This window comes from Festucalex cinctus, chromosome 7, assembly GCF_051991245.1.
Source record: "Festucalex cinctus isolate MCC-2025b chromosome 7, RoL_Fcin_1.0, whole genome shotgun sequence".
Lineage (NCBI taxonomy): Eukaryota > Metazoa > Chordata > Actinopteri > Syngnathiformes > Syngnathidae > Festucalex > Festucalex cinctus.
The window spans coordinates 19,431,452-19,457,283 of NC_135417.1; the positions used below are offsets into that span (position 1 = coordinate 19,431,452).

Genomic DNA, 25,832 nt, shown 5'->3' on the forward strand with positions numbered 1-25,832 from the left:
TAAAGACATAAAACAAGTCACGTCATGTCAGCAACTTGATGACGGACAGGGATACACCACAAATTAAGCTACGATAGTATAGAATTGTAAAAGGAAAACTTATTTCACAGCATAACAAAAACAGAATGTTAGTTTGACATTGTTAAGTTCAGTATGAGTTATTTATCGCATTGACAAATGAAGGGTGCGTAATGATTGTCTGCCGATCCCTCCAAAGCCATCAAAGTTAAAGATATTTACAGACATTTGTAGTAATGGGGAATAGTCCACATGTGCAATTTTAGCACCGTAGAGATGCAGCAACTAAATTAAAATGAATCATAGCAAGGACACCGTTAAAAGCTTGCCACAGTAAGTCGAACGTGTGACAATAAAAGCCCAAAACCATGATTAAGCGATCCGGGGAAGCCAATTGTTTTGATTGTGGTGTGTGATGTTTGATCTGACGGTGTGGAATGTGGTGACCTTTGATCTGACGACAACATTCGATTAGATAAGGCTAACTAAATTAACCTCCACCACCTCTGCCACTCAGCCAAGAGCTGGATAAAATATAAACGGCTTGTTTGGTACACAGTGAACCAGGGATTTTCACTGTGCAAATGTCCAAATTAGAAAGACAAGATCAATCTGTGGCAATTGGCAATAAAACAAATCCAAAAATTCGGCCTTTAATCCAATACACAAAAACAAAAAAAACAAAAAAAAAAACAAAAGAACGCTTGATCTTATTTGAAATGTTATGTTTGGATCAATAATAATAATAATTAAAAAGAAAAACAAGCCAGAGGACTGAATTTGATTTTAATATTTGATTAGTCATGTATACGTGACCCGGAGTTTATTAAGGAGTATTAGCAAAGATATGTTAGCTTATTAGCTGCCATAATGAGACTACACCGTGACCACAAGATTTGTCAAATGATCTAACATCTGTATTGTATGACGGACCAAAGTGATGGAAGTGTTACTCAAACCTGGTTCATGCAGTATGCTTGACATAAAGATATGCTTTTACTGCTGTTAATGTGACCGAATGAGGACTAGTAGTTTCACAAACCTAACAGTGTTAAATTGTTTTCGTGTATTCGGCCGACATGCATACCTTAGAAACAATAACCTGTTAATTAGTATACATTGTATGCCAGTGAAATTAGTACTATCGCGGTAGAGAAGAACATATCTGGACCTTGCTTTATTACATTGCATGAGGGATTCCACTGAAGTACCACTGTCCAATATCACACTTTAGTCAAGGGTCCAATTGAATCCCTTATCTTTCTTTTCCTATTCAAAGAGAAGCAATGTGTGAATGTGTTCATTCTGCCAGATTGACTGATATGGGTCGTGCCCCACGATCAAGATTTTCACACAATTACTTGTGTGCTATTGATTGGCCTTTTAAGTCTCCTAGTCCTCATGTTGTGTTCCATGTGGACAGGAATGAACTGAAAACAGCACTGACAGCTTATGCTCTGCATAGGCAGAAAGAATGCATGAAGCTGATTACAATAATGCTTCCATCACTTTTGTTCTTCACCCCAACATGCCTGATGGATCCTTTAATGGACTACAGTCGTGGTCCAGATTGACCGTGGCAAAGAAAAAGCCAATTCTTGATTCCAAACTTCCAGTTCACATAAATCATTTAATGACAGACAGACAGACAGACAGACTTTTAATCTCAGCCTAAAGGTATTAAAGATTGGGCATTTTGTTGTGTCATTCATAGAATTTCAGAGTGTTTCAATTTTAAACATTTTTATCTTTGATCTCCAATTGAAAATGGAAAGAACTAATGATAAACATTTGACAATTCCACCATTAAGATTAGTGTTGTTACTATACCAATATCGGATACCCATACTGCGTTAAAACCAATGGCAGCTTTCTCATGTTGGGAAAAAAAAAAAAAAAAAAGGTATCAGTATTCATCGGCATCGGCCAATACTGCAAATTTGGGCATCGGAATCGGTATTTTTAAAAAAACAAAAAATAAATAAATAAATAGTGTCGGAACAACACTAATTAATATTAACCCATTCTATATTCTTAGAGAAATTTCAAAAATAAATAATGTATCATGAAGTTTTTCCCACAATAAAAGCAAATGCAACAGACCGACCGGATGTTCCAGTGTTCCACTAATGGTTAACTGACCCATTTGAATTATCAGAACATATCTTTTCAATAAATAGTCTACAATTTTGTTCATCAACTGTTATTTCTAAATCAAATTAAACTAAATTTGCATTGCATACGAAATGTATTAAAAATGTGGTTATGTCAACTAAACTTAAAAACTACGTATTACAAAAAAAACAATTACAATAATATCAATATCTAAATATAAGTAGCGAATGCATGGAATTATGTCTTTTTTTGTGGTCTCTCACACACAAATGTGTGTGCATACACACAGTATACAAGCCATTTAGGTGTTTTAATGCATTTAGTCAGCTTCAAAACTGATTGGTTAACTTTCACACGGTGAATAAGGATCATTACTGCTTTCCTTCCATCTGACCTTGCCCTTCTTAGAAGACAACTTCAGAATCCCTTGACCCACAGTGACCTCTCAACTCTTCAAGGCCAAATCTTCATGTTTAGCCCAGTCACTACAAAATTATGGCACTAACAATTATGGGTATGTTCCCATAAAACATTCCCTATTCATTCAGATCAGCAAAGCCACAAAAAAAAAGAAAAATGCATGCTGGCTCAGGCTGTTTGTCCTCTCAGAAACTTGTCTTTGGAATATCTTTAGTGCATAGGTATAAAACTCTGGTCCTCATGGGTCGCAGTCCTGCATGTTTTAGAGGTTTCCCTCTGCCAACACACCTGATTCAAAGGATCAGCTCATCAGCTAGCTCTGCAGAAACCTGATAACAATTTGATTTTGGTGTGTTGGAGAAGGGAAATACTCTAAAACTTGCACGACTGCGGCCCTCAACAATCTGAATTTGAAACCTACTGTATGCTTGAGTGTATTTGTGAGATTTTACTTTTTAAGGTTTTCTGTAATACATTTGTGCATACTACTATATCAGCACCATTTTATTTTTTTTCTATGTATAAACAGCAAATCAAGTCAAAGCATCACGATAACGTGTCCTTTTTGCTTGTTCGTAATCAACTTTTTTTTTTTCCATTCGCTGACCATGTTGTGTATTCTATTATATTGCAATGTCTTTATATTTTTGCTTGAAATCCCATAATTTCAAAATGTGGTTGTTCACATTTTGAAGGATTGTGTTTGCTTTTATAGGACTGTATTGTCGACAGTCATTCTGTTTGGTATATTATTCACAATCCTTAGTGTCATTCTGATCTTTGCTTTGAATGAGATGAAACCGTTGCTGTGACTTGGTCAGTGTCAAACAAACACATGGGGGCAGTGATATCATGAGAAAGGCGAAGGTAGACTGAGCCACAGGCGCAGCCCCTGCCACACGCCAGCCCAAGCCCAGCACTCACATCACTATCATCTCTTATTCTTTCCGACATGGTCTCAAATATCTGCCCACTGTGTCTCAGCCTTATGCGCCAGTCAAACTTTAAGCACTGTGAGACTGGCCTAAGTACACTTCACAGATGAGCAGCTCTAGTAATGGGCTGTGATTGACCTCAATAGCCAGCTCTTGAGTGGGTTCCCTCAGGTCTAATCCCCCCATTACCAGCTCTGCTTCCCACATATGTACTGATGAATATGATGAAACTAACAGTCATGCAGAACAAAAAGAGAACTGTTCTATGTATAGTATAAATGGCATTCAAAAAGTAGGTTAGTAGCATCAGCGCATAACCATTTGTAGGTTTCATAATCTACAGAGCGGTCCTGAAGTCACTCTTTTAATATCATGGTTGTGTGCAAAGAGCACCCGTCAACCCAGCCTGAGGTTAAGTGTGCTCTGGAGCAGTTTCTCGTCCAGGATGTCTTTGTACATTACCACAATCATATTTGAATCAATTCTGACTTGTCTCTCAGTTCCCGCCCAATGCTCGAAACAAGCAGATGTGCAATGCAAGTCTTGAGTCACAGCCGGAGAGAACACACCAGAAAAGCAGCCAGTCTTTTGTCTTCTAGTTGAGTGGAGAAGGTGAGCTGGCTACATAATGTCTGCTTGTAGCACACTCTTGTTATTTGAAGTGATAATACTTTCAAATGAACGTTTATCTGACACTGACACAGTTCCTATTTTGTTAGCAAGTGCCCGAAACTGTCGAACGTTCTTTCACAGTATTTGCTAAGTGATAGCTGTATTTTCAACTATCCAGTAGCTACCTTAGCTACCTGCGTGGTGTTTCATTGTGTAGTCCCCCCCACGCACTCACTCAAACACGCACACTTACAAAAAGGGTCTCCCAGATGGCAAGTGACGGTGCCACTCCACCACCCAGAGCCCTGTTTTATTGTGTATTAGTCGCTCAACAAATGACCTGCATTTGATATGTGCGTGCCCAGTGTTTGTGTCCAACATATTGGATTTTGTTGGAAATGCGACAGGTTCTCGAGTATTGTTTGTAGGTGTAATTGACTGAAACTGTTGTTCCTAACACCATTAGCAACAAGTGAACTTTTGGCGCACTCGCATTGGCAAAAGGCACTCGGTGCCGATAATGTACTTACGTCATCACACGCAGGTCCAGAAAAGACAATCTCTCCACCTCCATTTAATCTTAATTTGGCATTAGGACCAGATCAGGACAGACCAACAAATGTGTACAGATTAAATGTTTTTTGTAACATGCTCATGACCATAATCTGCATTCAAAATGAAGTTTTTATTGTTGGCTGCCTTTGTGTAATTTCTCCTTTTTTCTTATCTTTGCTTATTAACAGGTGCTTCTTGGGCCTCAACCCTGACAGAGGATCATAAAGAGTCAAAAACGAAAAACCATGAACCCTCATATTAAGCATTGTCTTTGAGTGGGCATCATAGTTTTTTGTTTTTTTTTCCCCAACTACAATTATTTGTTCAACACTTGCCTGTTTGTATTTTACTGCTATTTATGTCATATGTTATATATTGCGTTTTAAGATGATTTTGTGAAGTTGACTAAAGTTGAATTGAAGTTGAATGTTTGTCAATAAATATGCTTGTCTAACAGTGCATGTGCCTCAGAGGTGTGTGTTTAGTGTTGATTTATTTCAATTGTACAATAATTGTAAATTCACAGTAAATGGGAACTTCATCTGCATTACTTTCACAGTAAATTCTTGTAAAATTGTGCATTACTTTTACAGTACATACTGTGAACACATGGGGCCTTGTTGTAATGATGTACAGCAAAATATTGTAATTCACCAGCAATGTACTATGAAATCACAGGAATTGTTTTGCTACTGAAGCTGTTAAGTTACAGTATACAGTTGTGTCTTTACAACAATGCATTGTAATATCACAGATGTGAAATTACAGTAAATTGTTGCAAGTACATTCACAATAAATCGCTGTAGTCCTTGCTGTGAAAGTAATGCAAAACGTATCCAATAATTTATTGTAAATTCACAGTAAAAAAAATTTACAGTATCTTCGACACAACAGAGAATTTTGTCTTCAGGGTCTCAAAATGCTTCAGGTTCCGTTGGGCAAACTCCAGGCGGACTACAATGTGCCTCTTACTAAAGGGTGACTTCTGTCTGGCCACAGACCTGATTGCTGGATTGCAGCAGATATGGATGTAATTCTGGCAGGTTTTTATCTTTCCATCCAAAAACTGCTAGAGCTCGAACAGAGTGACCATTGGGTTCTTGATCACATCCCTGACTATAAGATTATTTTCCCCTAACCAGTCAATTTGTATGTTTCCCCCAATCAGACAGTTTAGACAGTTGGCCAGTTGAAGGAAGAGTCTGAACTACTTTGTTTTTTTAAGGGGTTTCCCAAAGTTTAAAACCCATCAATCATTTCAGACAAAATAAAGTGAATAGGTGTGAAAGAATCCCCAGGAAAGTAGCAATGGTACCACTTTAAAAAAAAAAAAAAGTCTGCACTTTTTGGGATTACTTACAAGATTTTTTTGTATTGATGTATACAATATATTTTTAGTTTAAGATTGTCTACTGTAGATTTATCAGCCAGCCAAAGTTCAAGCCAGCAGCTTAAAACCATCATGCTGCTGCCTGAAACAAAGCCAGCCTGTTGATTTACCACTCGACGGAGTGCATGAACACATGCACAGGAGTGAATGGGAGTATGATAGATGGACATATGAAAGTACAGCAGGTCTTTGAAATATTGTAATGGAGGAGACTACCAAGGGATATCCCAAAATTCACACCTCATCTATGGTGCAACCCATTCAATGGCTCCAGTTTCAGTAAAGAGAGCATGTGTGTTTCAATGCATGCAGGCGCTATACTTGCTAGTGTGTCTGGGGGTGAAATATTCAGATCAAAGGCAGGTGGTGCTTCTTTTCCATCTGCTCTCATTAGTCTTTGGTCTATATGCTTACATAGTGCAAGATGTGACCTGTTTTACTGCTGTGGACAGGTCACTTAATTATGACATAGAATTTAAAGTTGAGACAGGGACTGGTCTTTAACTTTAAACGGTACAGACAATTACACCAAAATCGCACATGGAAGGATGATTTTCTTGCTAATGCAAGAACGATTTAAGAAAAAAACATCTCCAATATATATATTAAGAAACTACATACATATGTTTGTATTACAGTGCCAGACCACTTTCCAAGGATACATTTCATTGAAGTTGCAATATATTTTAATTAAGATTAAAGATTGCATCGCTTTGTACCCTTATTTCCACAGCACCATGGTTTGGTAAAGAGATCAAAACTGGAGTCTTTTATAGGGAACATCTTTAACATTTGCTCTACTCTCAGTATGCTTGATTAAATGTAACATTTTCAGAGCGCTAAGAGTTCTAAGAAAAGCATAAATCACTGTCTTGCAGCTGCTGGCGTGCTTAGGGAGAACACATGCTATCCCTCACTCACTCTCTCGTTTTGTCTTCGCTATGATCATAAAGCACACCCGACCCAACAGTTCCTCCTCCTCTGTTGCAAGTCACTGTGGTGGAGGGTGGCGGGAAACACCTGCAGGCCGCCGCTCGCCCTGAAGTTGAGCATAAAGCCAAGCTCCTCACACGCCCTATGGCCCTCTGGTCCCTATGGTCGCTAACAATAGGGCTGTCCAAGGCCCCCAAGGTCCTTCTCATCAATCAGCAGTGACAGGCCAAGATCAAGCCAAAGAGGACTGCAAATGTCCATGGACCAAAACCAGATCAAGACCAAGTCACGAGAGTATCACCGGAGCTTAGTGTGAATGATGTGGTCAAAGATTTGTTATCAGTAGGCTGAAGATCAAAATGTGCATGATTAATAAATACAGGCATCTGGCTGACCCCACTAATGTAGTGACATCAAATGCAAAGCTAATCTGTATTATTTAATTAATTGTATGCTACTGAAGAATAATTATCCCCTTTGGAATTATCAGAGGACCTATCCAAAATACACCACATTACTCAACACTCCTTTAGTCATTCAAGTGAACAGGAAGTTGTATTTATATAAAAACAAAAGTAAATAATGAATTACAAACTGCCAACTAATAATTGATAAATGTGAGGTGTTTCAGAAAAGTTCCAGGACTAGTGTCAGAAAAGATCAATTTCAAATCCAAACGACAACAAATGTGTTTTCCTTCAAAGTAACCCCCTGGAGTCCAACACACTTTCCCAGCCTTCTCTGCTACACCTGCACTCCTGGAAAGAATCTTCCAGACTCCTGCTCAGCCCCGTCTTCACAGCCATCTTGATGTTATCCAAGTCTTCAAAATGGATCCCCTTGATAAGCCCTTTGAGATTGGGAAAAGATCTTGCTCCAGCAGGACAATGTTCTTGGTCAGGAACTGTAAGATGCACTCTAAAAACAGTTGGGTCAAAAATAACCCAACTGTGGGTCAAAAATGCACCGATCCTCAACTCCTTTGACTCAACTTTGAGTCAAGAAATGGGTCTTTCAGCGTAAAATGACTCATAAATATTGGTCAGATTCTTTACTTGGTTAAAAAAAAAGGGTTATTTTGTATAAAACAACTCAGAAAGTTGGGTCAAACTGACCCATAAAGTGGATTTGTCCATTTTTGATCCATAATTGGGTTAGTTTTGACCCAACTGCTTTTAGAGTGTGCTCAGGGTACAGTGAGCAGATGACGTTTCCCTAGTGAGTTAGTCATGAGTTGTTCTGTCAAAACTGTTGCCTCTTCTCGCGTACTGAATGAAGCAAACGCCGCAGGTTCTCTTAGTAGACATGACAGGTTGATTGTCTGGCCCACATTGGAAGTTAAGTCTCATAGTTTGGGATTGTCTATTGCGACACGAGTACTAAAATGTTTGTGACACAACTCATATTACAGTTATTTTAGTTATGAAGTGTAATTTATTTGTAACCATAGCCTTTTCCTCCACTTCACCAGTACTGCACTCTAAATACAGTGATTAATGGATGGATTCCTTACAGCCACATGGGACAAATCAAATGTGCTTGATAACAAGGCCAAACGAGTAAATATTCTGTAATGTCATGATCACAAAACGTTGGCCCCATGATTCAGTCCTATGGGAGCTCATTTAGACTTGTGCTATTCCTCCTTTCATCTCAGCCAGAGTGAAACATTGCATTCATCATTCTATTAACACTGTTCTAACAGGCTCCCTGTCGCCCTATGGATGATGGCAGAGACATTGAATATGCGGACTAAAATCTTTGATGTAAGCCTGACCACCATACAAAACACAGGCCTACAATCAGAAACCGAAAATATGTCTGTTGCATACAAACAGCACAAATGAGCCCTTTAGCACGAGAAATCACCGTTAGTTCTCAAACTCATCTCTCAGTTGTTTGACATGACAAACATGCAAACGTAGCACTATGGTCAAATTGTTACTTGTCAAACAAAAGGGTCTTTTCAACTTTGACAGCAATAACAGATAAAAGAAAAAATTCTGACATATACTGTGGGTCTGTGTGTATGCACAATTGCACAGAGTACATAGTTTATGCGTGCGTGCCAGCTGTTCTGTTGTGTCTCTTTTTTCCAGTTAATAATGTGAATACATTTTACTGCGCATGTGATGTATGCTTTTGAACTCACTTCCAAGTAAGATAAATGCATATGGCAGAAAGGGTAAGAGTACAAGTATATTCTAGATGTCAAATTTAAATACAGTTCAGTATATTAAAGGATCATGAAACCACTGTTGAGAACAAAATGACTGATCAAGAGTATTGATTAGGAGATCTACATCTGCTTAATATACTGTATGCAAAGTTTCTGGGAATCAGTACAGCTACGGTATAGCCAAATTAAAATGTGTTTTAATCGCCTTTCTCCTTTCTGACACTTAAAAAAAAATCATAATAATGCACTCTCTTAAGTATTATGTTCCTTCAATTCCAGGTGGAAAAGTTACAAGTAAATAAAAAAAAATCAATCAAGGTTATAACAACATTTTTAAAAATATATTGCATGCTTTTTTGTCACTACACAGCACAGCATGTCTTGAGTACATGCCACTGTGAGAAAAACAATGCAGCCCTGAGCCCAGGAAACATAAGGTTGAATGGTTGGACCTTTATAAGACTTTTTTTTTTTATTAATAGCCTAGCTATATAGTGTATTTGCGCAGTTGGTCAGCATCAAAGACAATTGTTGATAATGGTCTTCGCCTATCCATGCATAATAACAGGAACACTGAATAGTGTCATCGTTGCAACAACTAACGATAGTTAGAGAACTAAGGACAAAAAGTGCAGTGCAGTGCTGAAATCCGGAGCCGGAAAAAAATAAAACTAAAAAAATAATCGAGGCCCAACCGTGAAAGTGTTTTACCTGAGTTCCTGCAATCCTCTCCTTCCTGTGGCACCTGCACAGAAAATGCTAGCAGGTCGGGAGCCAAAAGGGATTCCGGCTTGCGGCTCTCATTTAACCATCGCCTCATATGAAGTTCCTTTGTGTCAGAAGGGCCCTGGATCAGAGGAACAAGTTTCTCCTTTGCGGCTTCCCCCGAGCCTGCGGGGGATAAGCAAAGTTTCTACATTACTCACGATTAAAAACATGACACATGACATTTCAAAATATCAGATACTAGAGATAAAGTAATCCAAGAGGTAGAAAAGTTTGCAAGGCAAAGCCATCTACAAAAATAGTTCAGGAAAAGTTATAATTGAAAAAAAATATAACACACATGAAGTGCAGATTGGCAAAATATAAAGTTAAGGCCCAATAATGTAAAAGTCACCTAATTTCAAACGGTGATTTTGATATACTTATTTGGGCGTTGAATATTAGATTAGAATAAAATGTCTGTTCTTATATCATTTATTTGTATTTCTATATCCACAGCTGCAGTAAATCTTAACCTTCTGACGTCATATGTTCAGGGTGACCTGTTGGACTCTGTCTCCAATAACATCCTTGCGTCAAATACATGACCAAAGCCCAGTGATAACACCACAGGAGAAAAACAGCAACTTAATCACGCAGCTGGAAGTGAATCAACATAAAGAAGCAAAGTGAGGAGACAGGGGGAAGGACATAAAAGTATAGGTTTGAAAAAGAAAAAGACAGTCCAATGCAACCCTGTCGGTCTCACTCTCTCCCTCCTACACAGGCAGTAAAGTTTTAACAGGGCACAGCTGCACACACCTGGGGTCCTGGCACACACTTTTACAGCTCCCACGGTTCCAGAGGCGCATTTCACTGTTGCACGGCTGTAGAACTTCAGCTCAAGATTTTGGAGCGAGCCCTCAAGAGTCGGTGACGAGCCTAGAGATTTCACACCTAATAAAAGATTGGGGGGAGGGAAGAACAAGGAAAAAGCAGAGAACGGTGAACATGAAGTGAAGTTCGACAGGTTTAAATACCGTTGCTGTGGCTTCATTAAACACTTGATTGCCCTTTAATTGTTCTTGACCCCTTTTGCAAAGTTCTGAACCAGATGATCTAAATCAGAACTGAGGTGAACCCAAAAGCTAAGCTGTGACAGGAAAATAAATCCAGAGTCCGGAATTACTACTCCGCTGTGCTACACATTGGAGGTACATTTTTATAGACATCCACATGTTCTTATACTTTGCTTGAAAAATTTCTGTCACATCTCAGGCACATTCTGGACAGTCAATGAGAAATGAACGAATGTCAGCTTCAAATAAGGTGTGCATTATGAAATAGGGATAGACCGATATTGGGCATTTTGACGAGTATTGGCCTTTTTTAGAAATCTGCAGGCTGATAAAAAGTACATTTCAAACCATTTTAGTCTCATTATTATTGAAATGTTCAGTTAACTTTATGAGATGCTGCTGACCCTGGGAACCTTCTGAAATTTTAGTTTAATATTTCAGCTATTTTTAAATTTTGGAAAACAATACTGACTGTAGAAAACTATAGAGAGCTAAGGTATTATTTAAGTTTCCATTTAACTTTTTAAGACCATAGGAGCTCCCTAAACATTTTGTTAGAAATTGAAAAGGATTTTGTCTAAAATAAACAAATAATAATAATAATAATAATTAGAAGAAGAAGAAGAAGAAGAAGAAGAAGAAGAAGAAGAAGAAGAAGAAGAAGAAGAAGAAGAAGAAACGTCTACATTTTGAAAAGTCAGAAAAAAAATTGTTCAACAAACATTCTTTAAGCCATTACAACAAAGTCAAGATTGGCATTTGTATTGGGAAAAAAAAATGCCTGCAATATCTTTTTCCCCTCTTTTTTTTTGTCCTTTTTTTCCTTCTTACATATCGGTCTATTTCTATTCTGGACCCTCCATTCCTATGTCCAATATGGCCAGAATATCTTTTAGTTTTAATCGATTAATCAACAACTAATCGATTATCAACATAATCTATCAATATTTCTGATAAGCAAATCGTTTGAGAGGTGCTGAGCAAGTGTGATCATGTTTATTACCCCCCAGCTTAGTGCCTGAACGTTGGGGTTCATGCCGGTGGACAAGAGGGTAGCCTTCCTGCGCCTTTGGGTGGGGAAACAGATGCTTACTGTTTGTACCAATGCACCAAACAGCAGTTCAGAGCACCCACCATTTTTGGAGTCCAATGGGATCTGCTGATCAGAACAGGAGCACTGTTCTGTCATTGGACGTCTGTGCTCATCTCGGATTGTTAATAATGAACAGCACGTTCAAGCATAGGGGTGTCCATACGTGCACTTGGAACAAGGTCAACGTAGACCGCAGGTTGATAATCGAGTTTGTGGTCATGATCTTGGACACTCAGGGGAGAAGAGGGGTAGAGCTGTCAACTGATCACCACCTGGTGGTGTGTTGGCTCCAGTGGAGTGGGAAGATGCCTGTCCGAAATGGCAGATTCAAACGAATAATGAGGGTCTGCTGTGAACGTCTAGAAGAGTCCCCTCTCAGAAGGAGTTTCAACTCACACCTCCGGCAGTTCCACCCATGTCCTGGGGGAGGCAGAGGACAGTGAGTCTAAATAGACCATTGTCTCCATTGTTGAGGGAGCTGATGGGAGCTGTGACCGTATGACTGAAGATTTGGGGATTGCCGCCCGCTGGCCAAAACCAGTGGTAAAGGATTCCGTCAGGCCAAAAGAGGAGTCCTATCGGCTCTTTTTGGCCTGTAGGACTCCAGAGGCAGCTGATGACCGGTTGGCCAAATGAAATTCAGCTTTGGCGGTCACCAAGGCAAAAACTTGGGCATGGGAGGAGTTTGTTGTGGCCATGGAAAACAACTTCCAGAGGGCTTTGAGGAGATTATGGTTCACTATGCGTCGTCTGCTGCTGATCCCAACTCAGGATGTGGCGAGTCGGTAGGGTGAATACTTCGAGAATACTTTGAAGACTTCCTCAAGTTCCACCAACAGGTCTTCCCACTGGGAAGTACATTCTGGGATCTCTGAAGTGGGCTTTCCTATCACTGGTTAAACAGCTTCATGGTTGCAGGGCCTCGGAGTGGATCAGATTAGCCCAGAGATAGTAAAAGCTCTGGATGTTGTGAGGCTGTCCTGGTTGACATACCTCTGTAACAGTGCCTCTGGATTGGGAAACTGAGTAGGTGGCCCGTTTTTAGAAGGGGAACAGGAGAGTGTGCTCAAACTAAAGGGGGATCTCACTCTTCAGCCTTCCTGGTAAGGTATATTCTGGGGATGCAGTAATTAACTGGTTTTACAATTAACCGTGATTTTTAAACATCAGGATTATCTAACCGCAGCCGTTCAACAACACCGGTTATTTCCGCTCCCAACAGCTCTTCTGTTTCCACACGGGCCATTTAGCAACACAGGGCTCAGCTTTGAACGCTTGGGGAGAGGTGCGTACCCGATGGCTGGGTTCTGAGGCTGCCTGGACCAGGTTGAGTGTACGTAGGGAAAGGGAAGGTGGTGTTTTTTTTTAGGTCTATAAGAATAACTGTAAAACTGTTTTTTCTCAGACTACAATCGTACACCAAAATCTGAAACCGTTGCACCCCTGGTCTAATCAGGGGTGCTGAAGAAGAGGGTTCGTCGGGAAGTCAAATCTCATATTCTGGAGGAGCAGTGTGGTCTTGTCCTGGCCGTGGAATAGTGGACCAACTATAAACCCTCGTCACGGTACTCGAGGGTGCATGGGAGTTCACCCAGTCTACATGTGATTCGTGAACTTGGAGAAGGCATTTGACCATGTCCCTCAGGGAGTTCTGTGGGGTGTGCTTTGGGAACATGGGGCACAGAACTGATGGATGGATGGATGGATGGATGGATGGATGGATGGATGGATGGATGGATGGATGGATGGATGGATGGATGGATGGATGGATGGATGGATGGATGGATGGATGGATGGATGGATGGATGGATGGATGGATGGATGGATGGATGGATATTGGTGTGACTTGAGGAGGAAAAAAGTCATGAAAATTATTCCTCACACAATTCTCTACTGCTGGGGTTCAAAACATTTATGAAGTATTGATATGATTACGGTTAACTTCCCTCTAACTGCTTGTGACAATATGTTGATTGCATGTTTTCACACATTGAAGCACAGACCCAATGCACAAATTCCCTCAAACAAGCAATGGAGGCCAGTGCACAAAGACCTGGCAGAACATTTCAAGGGAAGAAACATTTTTGATGGGTTCCAGATTTCAAGCAGTCATTAGCCACTTTTACACTGCCGTTTAAGGCCAGGAATGTTACGCCGCTGTTACGCAGTGCTGTTGCCTCTTTGCATAGAGAAAGACAGGTAAAACAGATTAGATGGCTAACATTAGCCGATTGAAATAAAAGCATATTCCATTACCAAACAGCACAAGAATTCATTAAATATAATTAAATCTATTGCCTGCTATTGTATACATGGCAAATTCAAAACAAAATAAAAAAAATGTCATACTTGTTATTACTACGCTTAAAAAATATGGTTTGCAGCTAAAGCTATTGAAAAAAAAAAAAAAAAAAAAGGACTGAATGAAATAGATTAGATCAGGGATGAGCAAATCTTCCAAAGGGGTCAAATGATAAGCAGGAGTTGGTGTTGATGGCCACACCAACATACTAATTTCAAATGTGAACAAAATTCTTTATGCAAGACAGAAAAGCATCTGGTTGAGAAGATTTACTTGCATAGATTATGTCATTGGGGAATGCAAATGTTAAATATAAATTATATTTAGTCAAATGAAATAAAAGAAAATACATCAATATTATTAACATAGGGCTGGATAATAAATCGAATTAATTTCATACAAAGTCATTTTAAAAAATCTAATCGTTGAAAATTTGCTAAATCGTGAAATTGAGTTTTGTCTTCCGGATTATCAGAAGCTGTTACATCCAAATGTTTTTGTGAGTTGTAATTTTGCACAAGCGGCAGAATGCTGGATGGGGTGGTTTACAAGACGTCTTTACAATCGCTACCAACTACTGTACGAGACGCACGGACATTGATCACGTGATTTATCAAGATGGAGTTAATTTGTCATTTAGCACAGTAGTTGTGATAGTGTTAACACGTTCATTGAAGCAACATCTTGATGAAAACAAGTTTAAAGTACTTAAAAACAAGTTCTCCCCTTGCAGACAAGCTCTGGGGAGACGGCGCCATTTTAGTGGGTTGAAAAAACGACGTCATGACGCATTTACGTCCAGACAGAGCATGCGCGTTGCCGCACGCAGCCTCTCCATTCCGAATGAAGTGTAGACTGGCGCTCGTTCGGATTGATGAAAGGCATATATATACCACCCCTGGGATTCAGAATAAAATTCAATTCAGGTTCACCCTTTTCATTACGATTGAGGTGTTTAAATGGAGCATATTTCTTCCGATTGGCCGTTCGGATTCAGTCTAATCAGAATACATGGCTCCATGTAAATCCGGCTACTGTTTCGTCAACATTCACAAAAAGCCTGTTCATGAGATGGTACATGGGCCATAATTTAATCAGAACTTGATTAGCTAGACAGAAAGTTGAACGGAAGGCTGGACAAGCTCAAAACATGTCATTATGTAAAACAAAACTAAGGTATTGCTGTTCCACTTTGAAATATTATTGCACCTCATATTTGTTTATTACTTTATGACCATTACAAACTAAGAAAATAAAGCTTTTTTTTTTTTTCACCCAATACTGATCAGATTCTGACATCTGTAATGGAAACTGTCAATATTATTTCTGCACAGTAGGGGTGTGAATTGCATAGTACCTGACGATTCGATTCGTATCACGATTCACAGGTCACGATTCGATTCGATACCGATTAATCCCGATACGAATTTATAAGTCGATTGTTGCGATTTTTTTCCATTCAAATTTAGAAAATACTAATCAGTAAGCTTGTAGAGTGTAAGATTTATATGAAAATGTATTATTTATTTATCTGAAATTTCAGTCTTATAGAGGTTGTAATCTGTTTCATGTTTGAACAGCATTAAAATAAAATATTAAGGCTTAATGTTCCGTTCATATAACATTCTTCCATGCTCAAGGTGTGAATCCTAAAAAAAAAAAAAAAAAATAGATTCTGCCGATTATTGAATCGATTCGAGAATCGCGCGATGTAGTATCGCGATATATCGCCGAATCGATTTTTTTTAACACCCCTACTGCACAGGTTTTTCAAACATGGACTCATAGATTGCAAAGAAAAAAGCTGGATGGCTAGAGAACCCAAGATAACTGCGAGTTATGTGCCAGGCCACCTGTTGAGAGAAAAGAGGAGGATTCATTCATCACATGCACATTCTTCCAAGAAGCTAAAAGTGTCAGAAGGCATCATAGTCTTTCTTCCATTATCTGGTTTGATAGGGCTTACTGGTCAAAATAACGCCCCTCTTATTTTATTCCGTACAGGCATTCTTTCGACTTTAACTGGATGTTCATTTCTTCTGCTATAAGCAAACGCAGGTGAACAAATAATTCTATCCACTGGATGTCATAAACTACCAGTGACGGAAAGTGGTGTTTCATAGTAATCTTTTGCAGACCAGTTAAGATACCAATGTATATCGTGTTACGCCTCTCTAATGAGCTAAATAGCTAAAATTTAATCTTTTAATTAAATGTAATGCAATGTGAAAATAAAGGACGTTTTAGTATTAGAGATGCAATGTTGTCTACATTTTATAAATAATTTGTTTACTGTTAAGCTTTCATAAACACAAATAACTGTGATGGACAAAATATCTATATAGTTTAACAGGCTTTGAATAAAGATATGAACAAGCAGGCAATATATCAAGGGAATGCCTCAGGTAGATGCATTAATAGACATTTAACCAAATTGCAGGCAATGAGCTAAAATCTTAACCATTGACTTCCCTCCTTACCCTCTCAACAAATTACCCAGGAACCTCTTCCTTCACTGTATGAGAGGCCCCCTGTATTACCAGGTGGAAGATGGGGAAGTTAATAACCCTCTTTATGTCTCCCTGCCTGACACTTAATATATGTAGTGCAACAGAACTTCTGTTGTCTGCTGCCAACCTTAACAGGTTCCTGTGTCTGTAGCAAGCCGCATCTCAAATACAAGTATGCCATACTTTCAAATACAAATACACATGCTGACCTGCCAAAACTGTACAAAATAAATAAAGCTGCACAGTTAGACATACTGTATCAATTTATGAAACGACTTAAGTTGCATGTATAAATGTATAAAATATATAAACAGTAATTAACAAATGAAATTTAGGCTTCTGGACATTTTTTTTCTCAATATATTAAAAATGTCATAAACTTTATTATATACACTTTGTCATCTTGTTTCCCATCATCATCACAAAGTTGACATGATGTCAACAAATCTTCAGGGTAAGTTTCTGGTGTTTGTTATTTAAAATATTTTCCATAAATCGGTTGTGCTAATCTTTTAAAACTGTGTTGGTCTGTAGTGCAAATACGCTAAATGATTAATAGATGGCTGTTCATGTAAGCCATTTTATTATATTTACTAGCAGGTGCTTTCATTGACAGCAATTAATTTAATAAACACATGAATATGACAACAAACATAAAATAGTTCGATATAACGAACCCAAGTAGATGTTCTAAAGGGCACATTGCACCTGCTAGGGTGGTAGTAGTTGCACTGGGGGGCGCTTAATAATGTTTTGTCCAGCTGTTAAGACTATAAAAAGTGGGGTACCCAGGAAGAGAAAACCCACAGGTTTGTAGTTTGTTGCCGCGAACTGTGGTATGTTGTCTGGTATGTGTGTGCAATGCATTAGTGTGTGTGTTACAACTACACGTGTGAGTATTCTATGTGTGACTGAGAGAATTGAATGTGTGTGGTGCTGTTATTTGTCAAATGGGGGCAGGTGCAGGGAGGACATAAACACACAGCTAGGGGCCAGAGGCTACAGCACACCATCAAACACACACCATGAGGGCAAATATGAGCAGCTGGATTTCTCATCCTGAAATTGAGAATTGATTCCAGAAAACTGAAGAGTAAATGGACATATTAAATACATTGTATATTATTCTAAGGAAATATTTGCACATATACAAATAAACCCAGTGCCAGCATCGCTTAGGAAATGGGCATAAGCTGGTTTGTTTGTGCAGTGTATGCCAGTTTCAATATGCATGTAGTTATGTACGGATTTATGTGTGTAGGCGTGTCTGAGTGTGTGTATATTTAGATGTATTTGTAAACGTGTGAAGGAAAAGATGATGATGGTGTGTTTGTGTTGGTGCTGGCAGTTGCTGGGGGTCTAGTTTTCATTATTTCCATCCACCCCAGGTGCTGCATGCTTTTCAATCTGCCCACTAAAACAGTGACACATGTTCCTGGCTTTTACAGACCATGATTCTCTCTGCCACCGAATTACCTCAATTAAGGCTTTTTGCGGAAGCCATTTGGTCAAAACTAATGGGTCTTGGCACTGTGCTTGGAAGACAGTGAAAGCTGGGGCCATGGGAGGGAGAGATGAAAAAGATGCAGTGCAACAGTGACGGGCGGTAAGAAGGATATGTGAGGAGTAGGAAAAGCATTTGCAGGGACCTACAGGATTTCTGCATCGGCACGTCTAAGTAGATAATTAGTTGGTCTGCAACAACTAACTACAGTTGAACTTTGGATGATATCCAAAATGTAACATACCGTTGAAATACAGTATATTTGGAACCATTACTCCAAACCAGCTTTTATCTTTTAGTTTGTTTGTTTTTTTAAACAAAATATTGGTAAACTCCAAAATTGTACATTCCAATTTCAAGGTACTTACTCGTTCTTCTTCTCTCACAATTTAATTTCGCATATGGAAGAAAAAGGGGGCATTGCATTTGGGATGTGGGCATTCAGTGGGGATTTCAATGTTCAAATCCACCTAGTAAGACTAGTGAGTGACTGAGTGAGTGAGTGAGAGAGAGAGTGTGAGTGAGAGAGAGACAGAGTGAGAGAGTGAGTGAGTGAGAGATGAGTGAGTGAGAGAGTGGGGCAGAGAGTGAGTGGGGGGGGGGGGGGGAGAGAGAGAGAGAGAGAGAGAGAGAGAGAGAGAGAGAGAGAGAGAGAGTGAGTGAGTGTGAGTGTGAGTGTGAGTGAGTGAGTGAGTGAGTGTGAGTGTGAGTGTGAGTGTGAGTGTGAGTGAGTGAGTGAGTGAGTGAGTGAGTGAGTGAGTGAGTGAGAGCGAGAGAGAGAGAGAGCGAGCGAGAGAGAGAGAGAAGCATTTTGTGCATTTTGAGGGTCAAAGACCATTATTACTAAAGAGACTTAGTTAAAACTTTATCTTCCAACACATCACCTCCAACTCCAAATGTATATAGACTACAATATAAAAGTCCCCGATCAATATTATTTATCAAGATATTATTAAGATGATCAAAGATTTAACTGAAGGTCAGTGTTTCTCCAAGTGGAGGTCAGCAGAGAAAACCTTGAAGGGCCTGACTGCCCATCACTGGGAATATAGCAGAATATCAAGACAAAGGATAGACAAATTGAGTATTTTTGAGGAGGCGTAACCATGGTTGCTTAGTGAAAAGTTGACCAGTGATGTTGTTTTAAGGATTTACAAATGTGCTTCATTTTTCTTTGATCTCTTCAAAAGTAACAGTCCAATGCTTTGAATGATTATGGGAAAATACAGCTCAAAAACTCCTGTTTTGAATTAATTTCCTTGGTTTCATGTACAAACTCTAGACAGAAGTGAGTGACATAAAAAAGACCAGAGATGCAGGAGGACAAAAGCAGAAGACGACGGGCTGTGTCTGGACTGACTTAAAACATCATCACGATCTGCCAGGAAAGGAACAAGGCCGTATGTGGCCCATTGATGTTTGCACTGACAAGAGCCGACTCAAGTTCCATCCAAGATTTATTTATCAGTTCTCTGATGCTGACACAACGTGTTTTTAATGTTAGAAATGAGGTTGCGTGTGGATGAAAAGGCCCCTCTTTCTTTCCTACTTCTCCTGATTTCTTGCTACCAATTGAAGCACACTAGGTGACAGGCAAACATTCCACCAAATCCAACAATTTACCCCTTCAAAGGAAGTGTCTGGAGTGAGCAAGGCAGGCCATACTGAAGCGGGACTTTGCAAACTTTTTTTTCCCCCCTTTCGCCTTCTCATCACCTAACCACAATTTGTGACTGCAACTTACTTTGATTGCCTACATTGCTTTGATGGGCAACAATAAAAAGTAGCTTGGGGCCATCCATGCCAAATCACCCGCTGGGTTTAACCAAGCAGATTTGGATTTCAATTAAATTTGGTATACTTGTTGATAGTGAAGGTACACAACTAAATCTCAAATTTTGTGTCAATCAGAGCAGGGGTTTGGGAGCTACGACCCACTTATTTTTGACAATTTTGGCAAAAAGGGACATGGCCACTATCTCAGGAACTACTGGACCAATCTTCAGAAAAAAAAGGCATTTTTGGAAAAGGATTCCAAATCGGTAATCATTTCAGAAATTGAACTTGTGGGTCCTGTGACCTTAAAAATGTTCATGAAATGAAACATCTTACATATTCTCCAAAACATATACAAGTTTCACAGAAACAGAAATTGCAATGAGGAGTCAGATTATACACTAATATTCATTGTATATTCATTGAAAGTTGATAATATTCATTTGTTATTAGTGTGATGATATATTTACAGAAAATGTGGCTCTAATTTTGCAATCTTTCAAGGGGTTCAAATTTGGATGTTCCATTTTAACTTTTGTTGCTCCAATACAGAAGCATTAAAACAGGAGTATCGGCATCGGCAATTACTAGCAAGCAACATTCCGATACCATTATTTCCGACGCTAATATATCGGCACTGGCCGATAATGCAAAACTGGGTATCGGAATCGGTATCGGGGGCCAAAAAAACGGTATCGGAACAACACTAATTGTAACACACCAAGACCCACGTTCTCAGGTCAAGCTATATTAAAACTGCTGTGGTTCAAGATTTGAAATAACAAACATTACACATCCATCCATGCATCCTCCGAACCGCTTATCTTCCCAGATGAGTTCAAAACAAAAATCAACTACAGTATTGGAGCTAACAAAAGCCGGTACAAAAACACTGAGTTGAGTATTCCTATCTTTCTGTGAAATTGAGCAAATACTATCATTGTAAAAATTATAGAAAAAAAATGATTTGTTAATATTTTAAAAAAGGTCTTCATGGCATATCAACTGGTGAGGAAACAAAAAAAAAAACTAATTATGCACACAAATTCAACGAGCATGTGTGACATATGCAGAAAGCATTATTTGGGGGGGAGATTTAAGTGTTGGGCCACAATACCAACAGCCAATAAATCACACCACAGAACAATACAAAAGAAATGGCCCTGTGAGTATGTGTGGTCTCTGGCTGTCATCCAGAGTGATGACTGCAATGTCATGTGGCAAGGAGAATAAATTTTCCAGGTTATTTATGTTCAAACAAAAACATGTAAAAATGTGTAATAACTCACACAATCTTATTTAAATAAAAAGAATATTTAAAAGAAATTGATTATATTGTAGTGATAGGAACATAATTCACCCACGGAAAGTTAGGACGAAGGGAGAGTTCTGGGTTGGAATGTTTCGTTATGACGTACCGAAAGGAGTTAGTTAGCCTATTAGCTTCCCGCAGAGTGAGGAGATGCCTTTTTGACATTGGAAGCTGATGTCAATAAAGCGCCAGCCTTTGGCTCCGTTTTTCAACACTCCGCCTCCGACTCCCGTCACTGCTCGCTACATGAATGAATGAATGAATGAATGAATGAATGAATGACAGTAGGAAACAGACTAAAGCGCTACGTCACTGAGATCCAAGACTGACTTCACGAATGTAATTAAAAACTGCCCCTAACATTAAAATACAGGGTGTAACTCTGAAATTATGACCAATAACATTTCACTACTCATCATATGAGCCATTTAAAAACCATGTTTTATTATTTGTTGGAAAACCCCTTTCATCTATAAAGGTCGCCAGACACACGTGTATTTATGGCTTTGAATCATCTTGTACAGACGTACGAACTTTCAGACTTTGCAAATATTACAGTCGCATGGTGAAATGAAAATTTACCGTAAGATTACACATTATGTAAGATGTATTGGAAGCTGAAACAAATGGAGACTGCCGCAGTGTGTGGGACGTCGGTGTGGTCAGTGTGTCACTAAACTTGAGGTTAGCAGTGGCTGCACGGCACGGCAGGCAGGAATTACAGGCTTCCTTCTGCTACTGCTACCATGATAGCTGCTACTACAAACCACACAAGGATCCCCAAAGTTTAACAGAGTACATAACAAGGGAGTCAACTGACAATGATACCTAGTGGGCAGAGAAATTATTTCTACAGTATACATAATAAAAATCAGATTGAACAATGAACAGAAAATTGAAATGAGGACTCAGATAAGCTCCGAAAAGATTTTAAGTCTGTCAACAAATGGACTTAGTGCAGGATTTTGTTACAGACACAAGGTTTCTAGCCTCAGTGGACAGCTGACATGCATGGCAAGTGTGTGCAAAAATGCAAAATACATCTACATTGTCATTTCCAGATATTTAACATTTTAATGATTTTATCATGGCTCACCAGTTTTCTTGGTTTGATCAATCAGCTGTCAAGGCCAAATGCAGGCTATTAACCATGTCGCCTGTTGAGGTTGCTGCCAATCAGCAGTATTTTTTTTTTTTTTAACTAACCAAGTCTTACAAGTTCTACTGATTGTGTTCCAGTCATTTTCATGATTTCAAACCTGACAGTTCCTTTAATCTGAGGCCAAAATTACTTTGAGGAAAGTTTCCTCAGGATATTTTACCTGCCTGTCAGTACCCTATGATTAAAAATTGAACTTCTGGGAGTTTGCCCCCTTGATTTTGATTTACTTTATGAAGTCTCATTCCAAAGCAGCTCCCCCATGAAGGACACTGACCATATGTGTTATCAGCTACACTCAATATGAAACACCTTTTGCTATAGTGAAACTCTAACATCAAAAGAGAGGGGAAGAAATTCTTAAAAAAAACAAAAAAACAAGTTGCATTCAAAATGAACAGCTTTTGTTAATTCAGAATGCAGTTTCAGCTACTTTATATATGTTTGAGTGTGTCAGTCGATATAGTGTGTCAGTCAGATATCCTGCTGGAAGTGGCTCATGGAACCATTTGTGGTTCTCTAATGTCATAAGAGACCAGTGTGTCATTATTTGTACTCACAATGAAAGGAAGATGGGGCCAAATGTCTTGGTATACTGAGATTTTGGACAATTCAGTCTTCAACTTTTTTTTTTTTTTTTTGGCAACATGTTCATATTTTGCTATTGTAAAGTTTGACAAATGGAGAGGAATATATGTTTTAAGTTATTCATGTTTATTTTTTAAGTTTACGTTTATTTATTTTGGAATACTGTAATATTGTATAGTGTATGTGTCAATAACAATTATGTTTAATAATTTATCCTGTTTGGCCCTCAACCTAAATTGTGCTTTGAGTTTTGGCCCTTGTGCGATTGAGTTTGATTGGACTGTTATAGGCAGTGGTCATAAAGTAAAAAGAACAAACAAGTCTCAAACCTGGTTTCAATTCTGGATATTGTAATCAACGTAAAATGCCCGTAGTCACTCTGTCAGAAAACCACATTAAGAGAAAAGTTATGCCACTGCTAAGATGGAAAATGCTATTAATAACTAACAGAATGCCACTATGTCAGCACTTTAAAGAGAAACAGAAGCCTTTATTGTTGCTGTTAAAGCAAAACAAAGACCTACGTCGCCACAAATACGGTTATTTCAAATAAGGTACTTTTTGTGTGTTGTGGAGAGAATTAGCAAGCATAAAAAGGTATTAAAAAAAAAAAAAAAGTCCAATAATGGGGTTATACAATCACAATTCTTCAAACATTTAAATATTTACACTTTTAGGTGGTGGCATTTAGACAAATGTCAATTGCGAGCATTTTAACTAAACTACTGCACATAAGTGGTGCACACTGAATACAGAAAAAGCACAGCAGTTTTAGGTGTGTCACAGCGTATTTTCTCTTTTTTTTTTTTTTTTTTTTTTTTTTTTTGTAGTGACGCGCCAGATGTGGCTAAGAAGTGTTGTGTTGTTAGCGAACAACTTGTTCAAACATCTTTTATGTGAATGTATTGAATGGAATTCTCAGGGAATCGATCGATCCACAGTTGCTCAGCTTCAGAAAACAGGTGAGCTGTGATTGGCTGTTGCCTGAGCCCTGTGACGTCATCTTCAGTCGACGGCAAGTGGCAAAGAATGTCATTTTTAGACTATTAAGGTCATTTTTAGACTATTAAGGTCACATATAACATATTATTGTCAAGAAATGTTTGAGGTTGACTTCCACTTGAAAGTTGCAAAAAGCTATTCAACTTGAAACAAACATAGGAAGCTTCAAACAGTTATTTAATACCTCAACATTTAAACTACATAGAAAACATCACCAATACTCAACACTTCTTTGCCTCCTAAGCTCTAAATGCAAGCTCCCACGCCACCTTTTTTTTTCTAACCTACAACCAAATGTCCAGATGTTTAAATGTTTCTCCTTGTAACTATTCAAACCCTGTTCCAACAGAAGGCAGACTGAGAGAAGAGGAATATTTGACTTCACTCCACGGGAGACCAGTTTCATACATTTTGGCAGCCACACAACAGTAAAAAGGTAGCTTTGCTGCTTTGGCAGCCTGAGACTGACGGCTTACCAAACAACGCAATCCTAATGAGTTGGAAAACCCCCGCACCCCCCAGAGAATTGTCCAGATGTGACCAACATGAAAAGCGCTACTGTTTTAATTCGACTCAAACAAAAAGCGAAATGCTGAAATTGAACATTAATATGGCTGACAAAGTGAAGTAGAGAGGAGTTTGAGTTAACTTAAACTTGTCTCCAGAAGCACTTCCAACACTTAGCCCCCTACCAGGTAGAAGATATGTCAATATACATGTATGTGACTGAAATACTGACTGTTTTCATTTACCCATTTTATATGATGACTGTGTAAAGGAACAATTTTTAATGCTTCTGCGGTCATGATTAATGATGGAACTCCAAAATATCACCCAACTCTGCTGTTTACTTTGGCTTTACTTTAGGCTCTATGGACAATTTAATTTCACTGCTGAGCTGTCTGCCTCACACGTTTACAACTGTAGTTTCCTGATCTAAAAATGCTGTTTTCTGACGCAATAGAATTTGCAGTTTTAAAAGAGAGCATATGTAGCAGGTGAATGTCACCTTGGCTTTGACTTGAGTCCCTGCCATACCCCTTTCACAAGTTGTGTAGATATTAGGGATGTAATGATAACGGCAATTCTGTATCGCGATATCGCAATATTAAAACTGCCACAATATATCATCATTGTCATGCCATGATATTAAAAGCAGCGCATCTGTTAAAACAAAGTCATGTTGATTTCCATTTGTGCAGTTTTAGCACCCTCTGGTGGGTAGTTTTTTAGTACAGTTTTCACAAGGCATGTTTTGGCCCTTCTATGTTTAAAATCCACGCTAATGGTCAGATGAAGAACATATCTGTGCTTGCATTAGCATATAAGTGCCTCAAAATTTGTATGCATTGCTGTAACGTACAAAAGCACAATACTGCCTGTTTTTTGTTTTTTTTTGTTTTTTAAAACACAATATTGTGACTTTTTTTGTATTGCCAACCCCAATGCCCACCACCCCCATAATATCGTGATAATGTTATATTGTGATGTTTGGATATCGTTACATCCCTCGTAGATATAAGTGAAACAAGGGGTGTGCCAAAAAATCGATTCATAAAAGAATCGAGATTCTCATTTATTAATCGAATCGAAATTAATATCCAAAAATCGATTTTATTTAAATTAGAATTGAAGAAGAAGGGGA

The 25,832-nt window shown here is 38.7% G+C and overlaps 1 protein-coding gene across 2 annotated transcripts in view; it reads right to left on the bottom strand.

Moving 5' to 3' along the window:
- Positions 1-25,832, bottom strand: part of vps13b (vacuolar protein sorting 13 homolog B) — a 337,411-nt gene that overhangs the window by 233,914 nt on the left and 77,665 nt on the right. For both annotated transcript variants that reach the window (XM_077526198.1, XM_077526199.1), the window contains exons 18-19: positions 10,685-10,819; positions 9,869-10,048 (exon numbers count right to left, since the gene is read on the bottom strand). In XM_077526198.1, the coding sequence (XP_077382324.1) occupies positions 9,869-10,048; positions 10,685-10,819 (315 nt within the window). The remainder of the gene's footprint in view (positions 1-9,868; positions 10,049-10,684; positions 10,820-25,832) is intronic.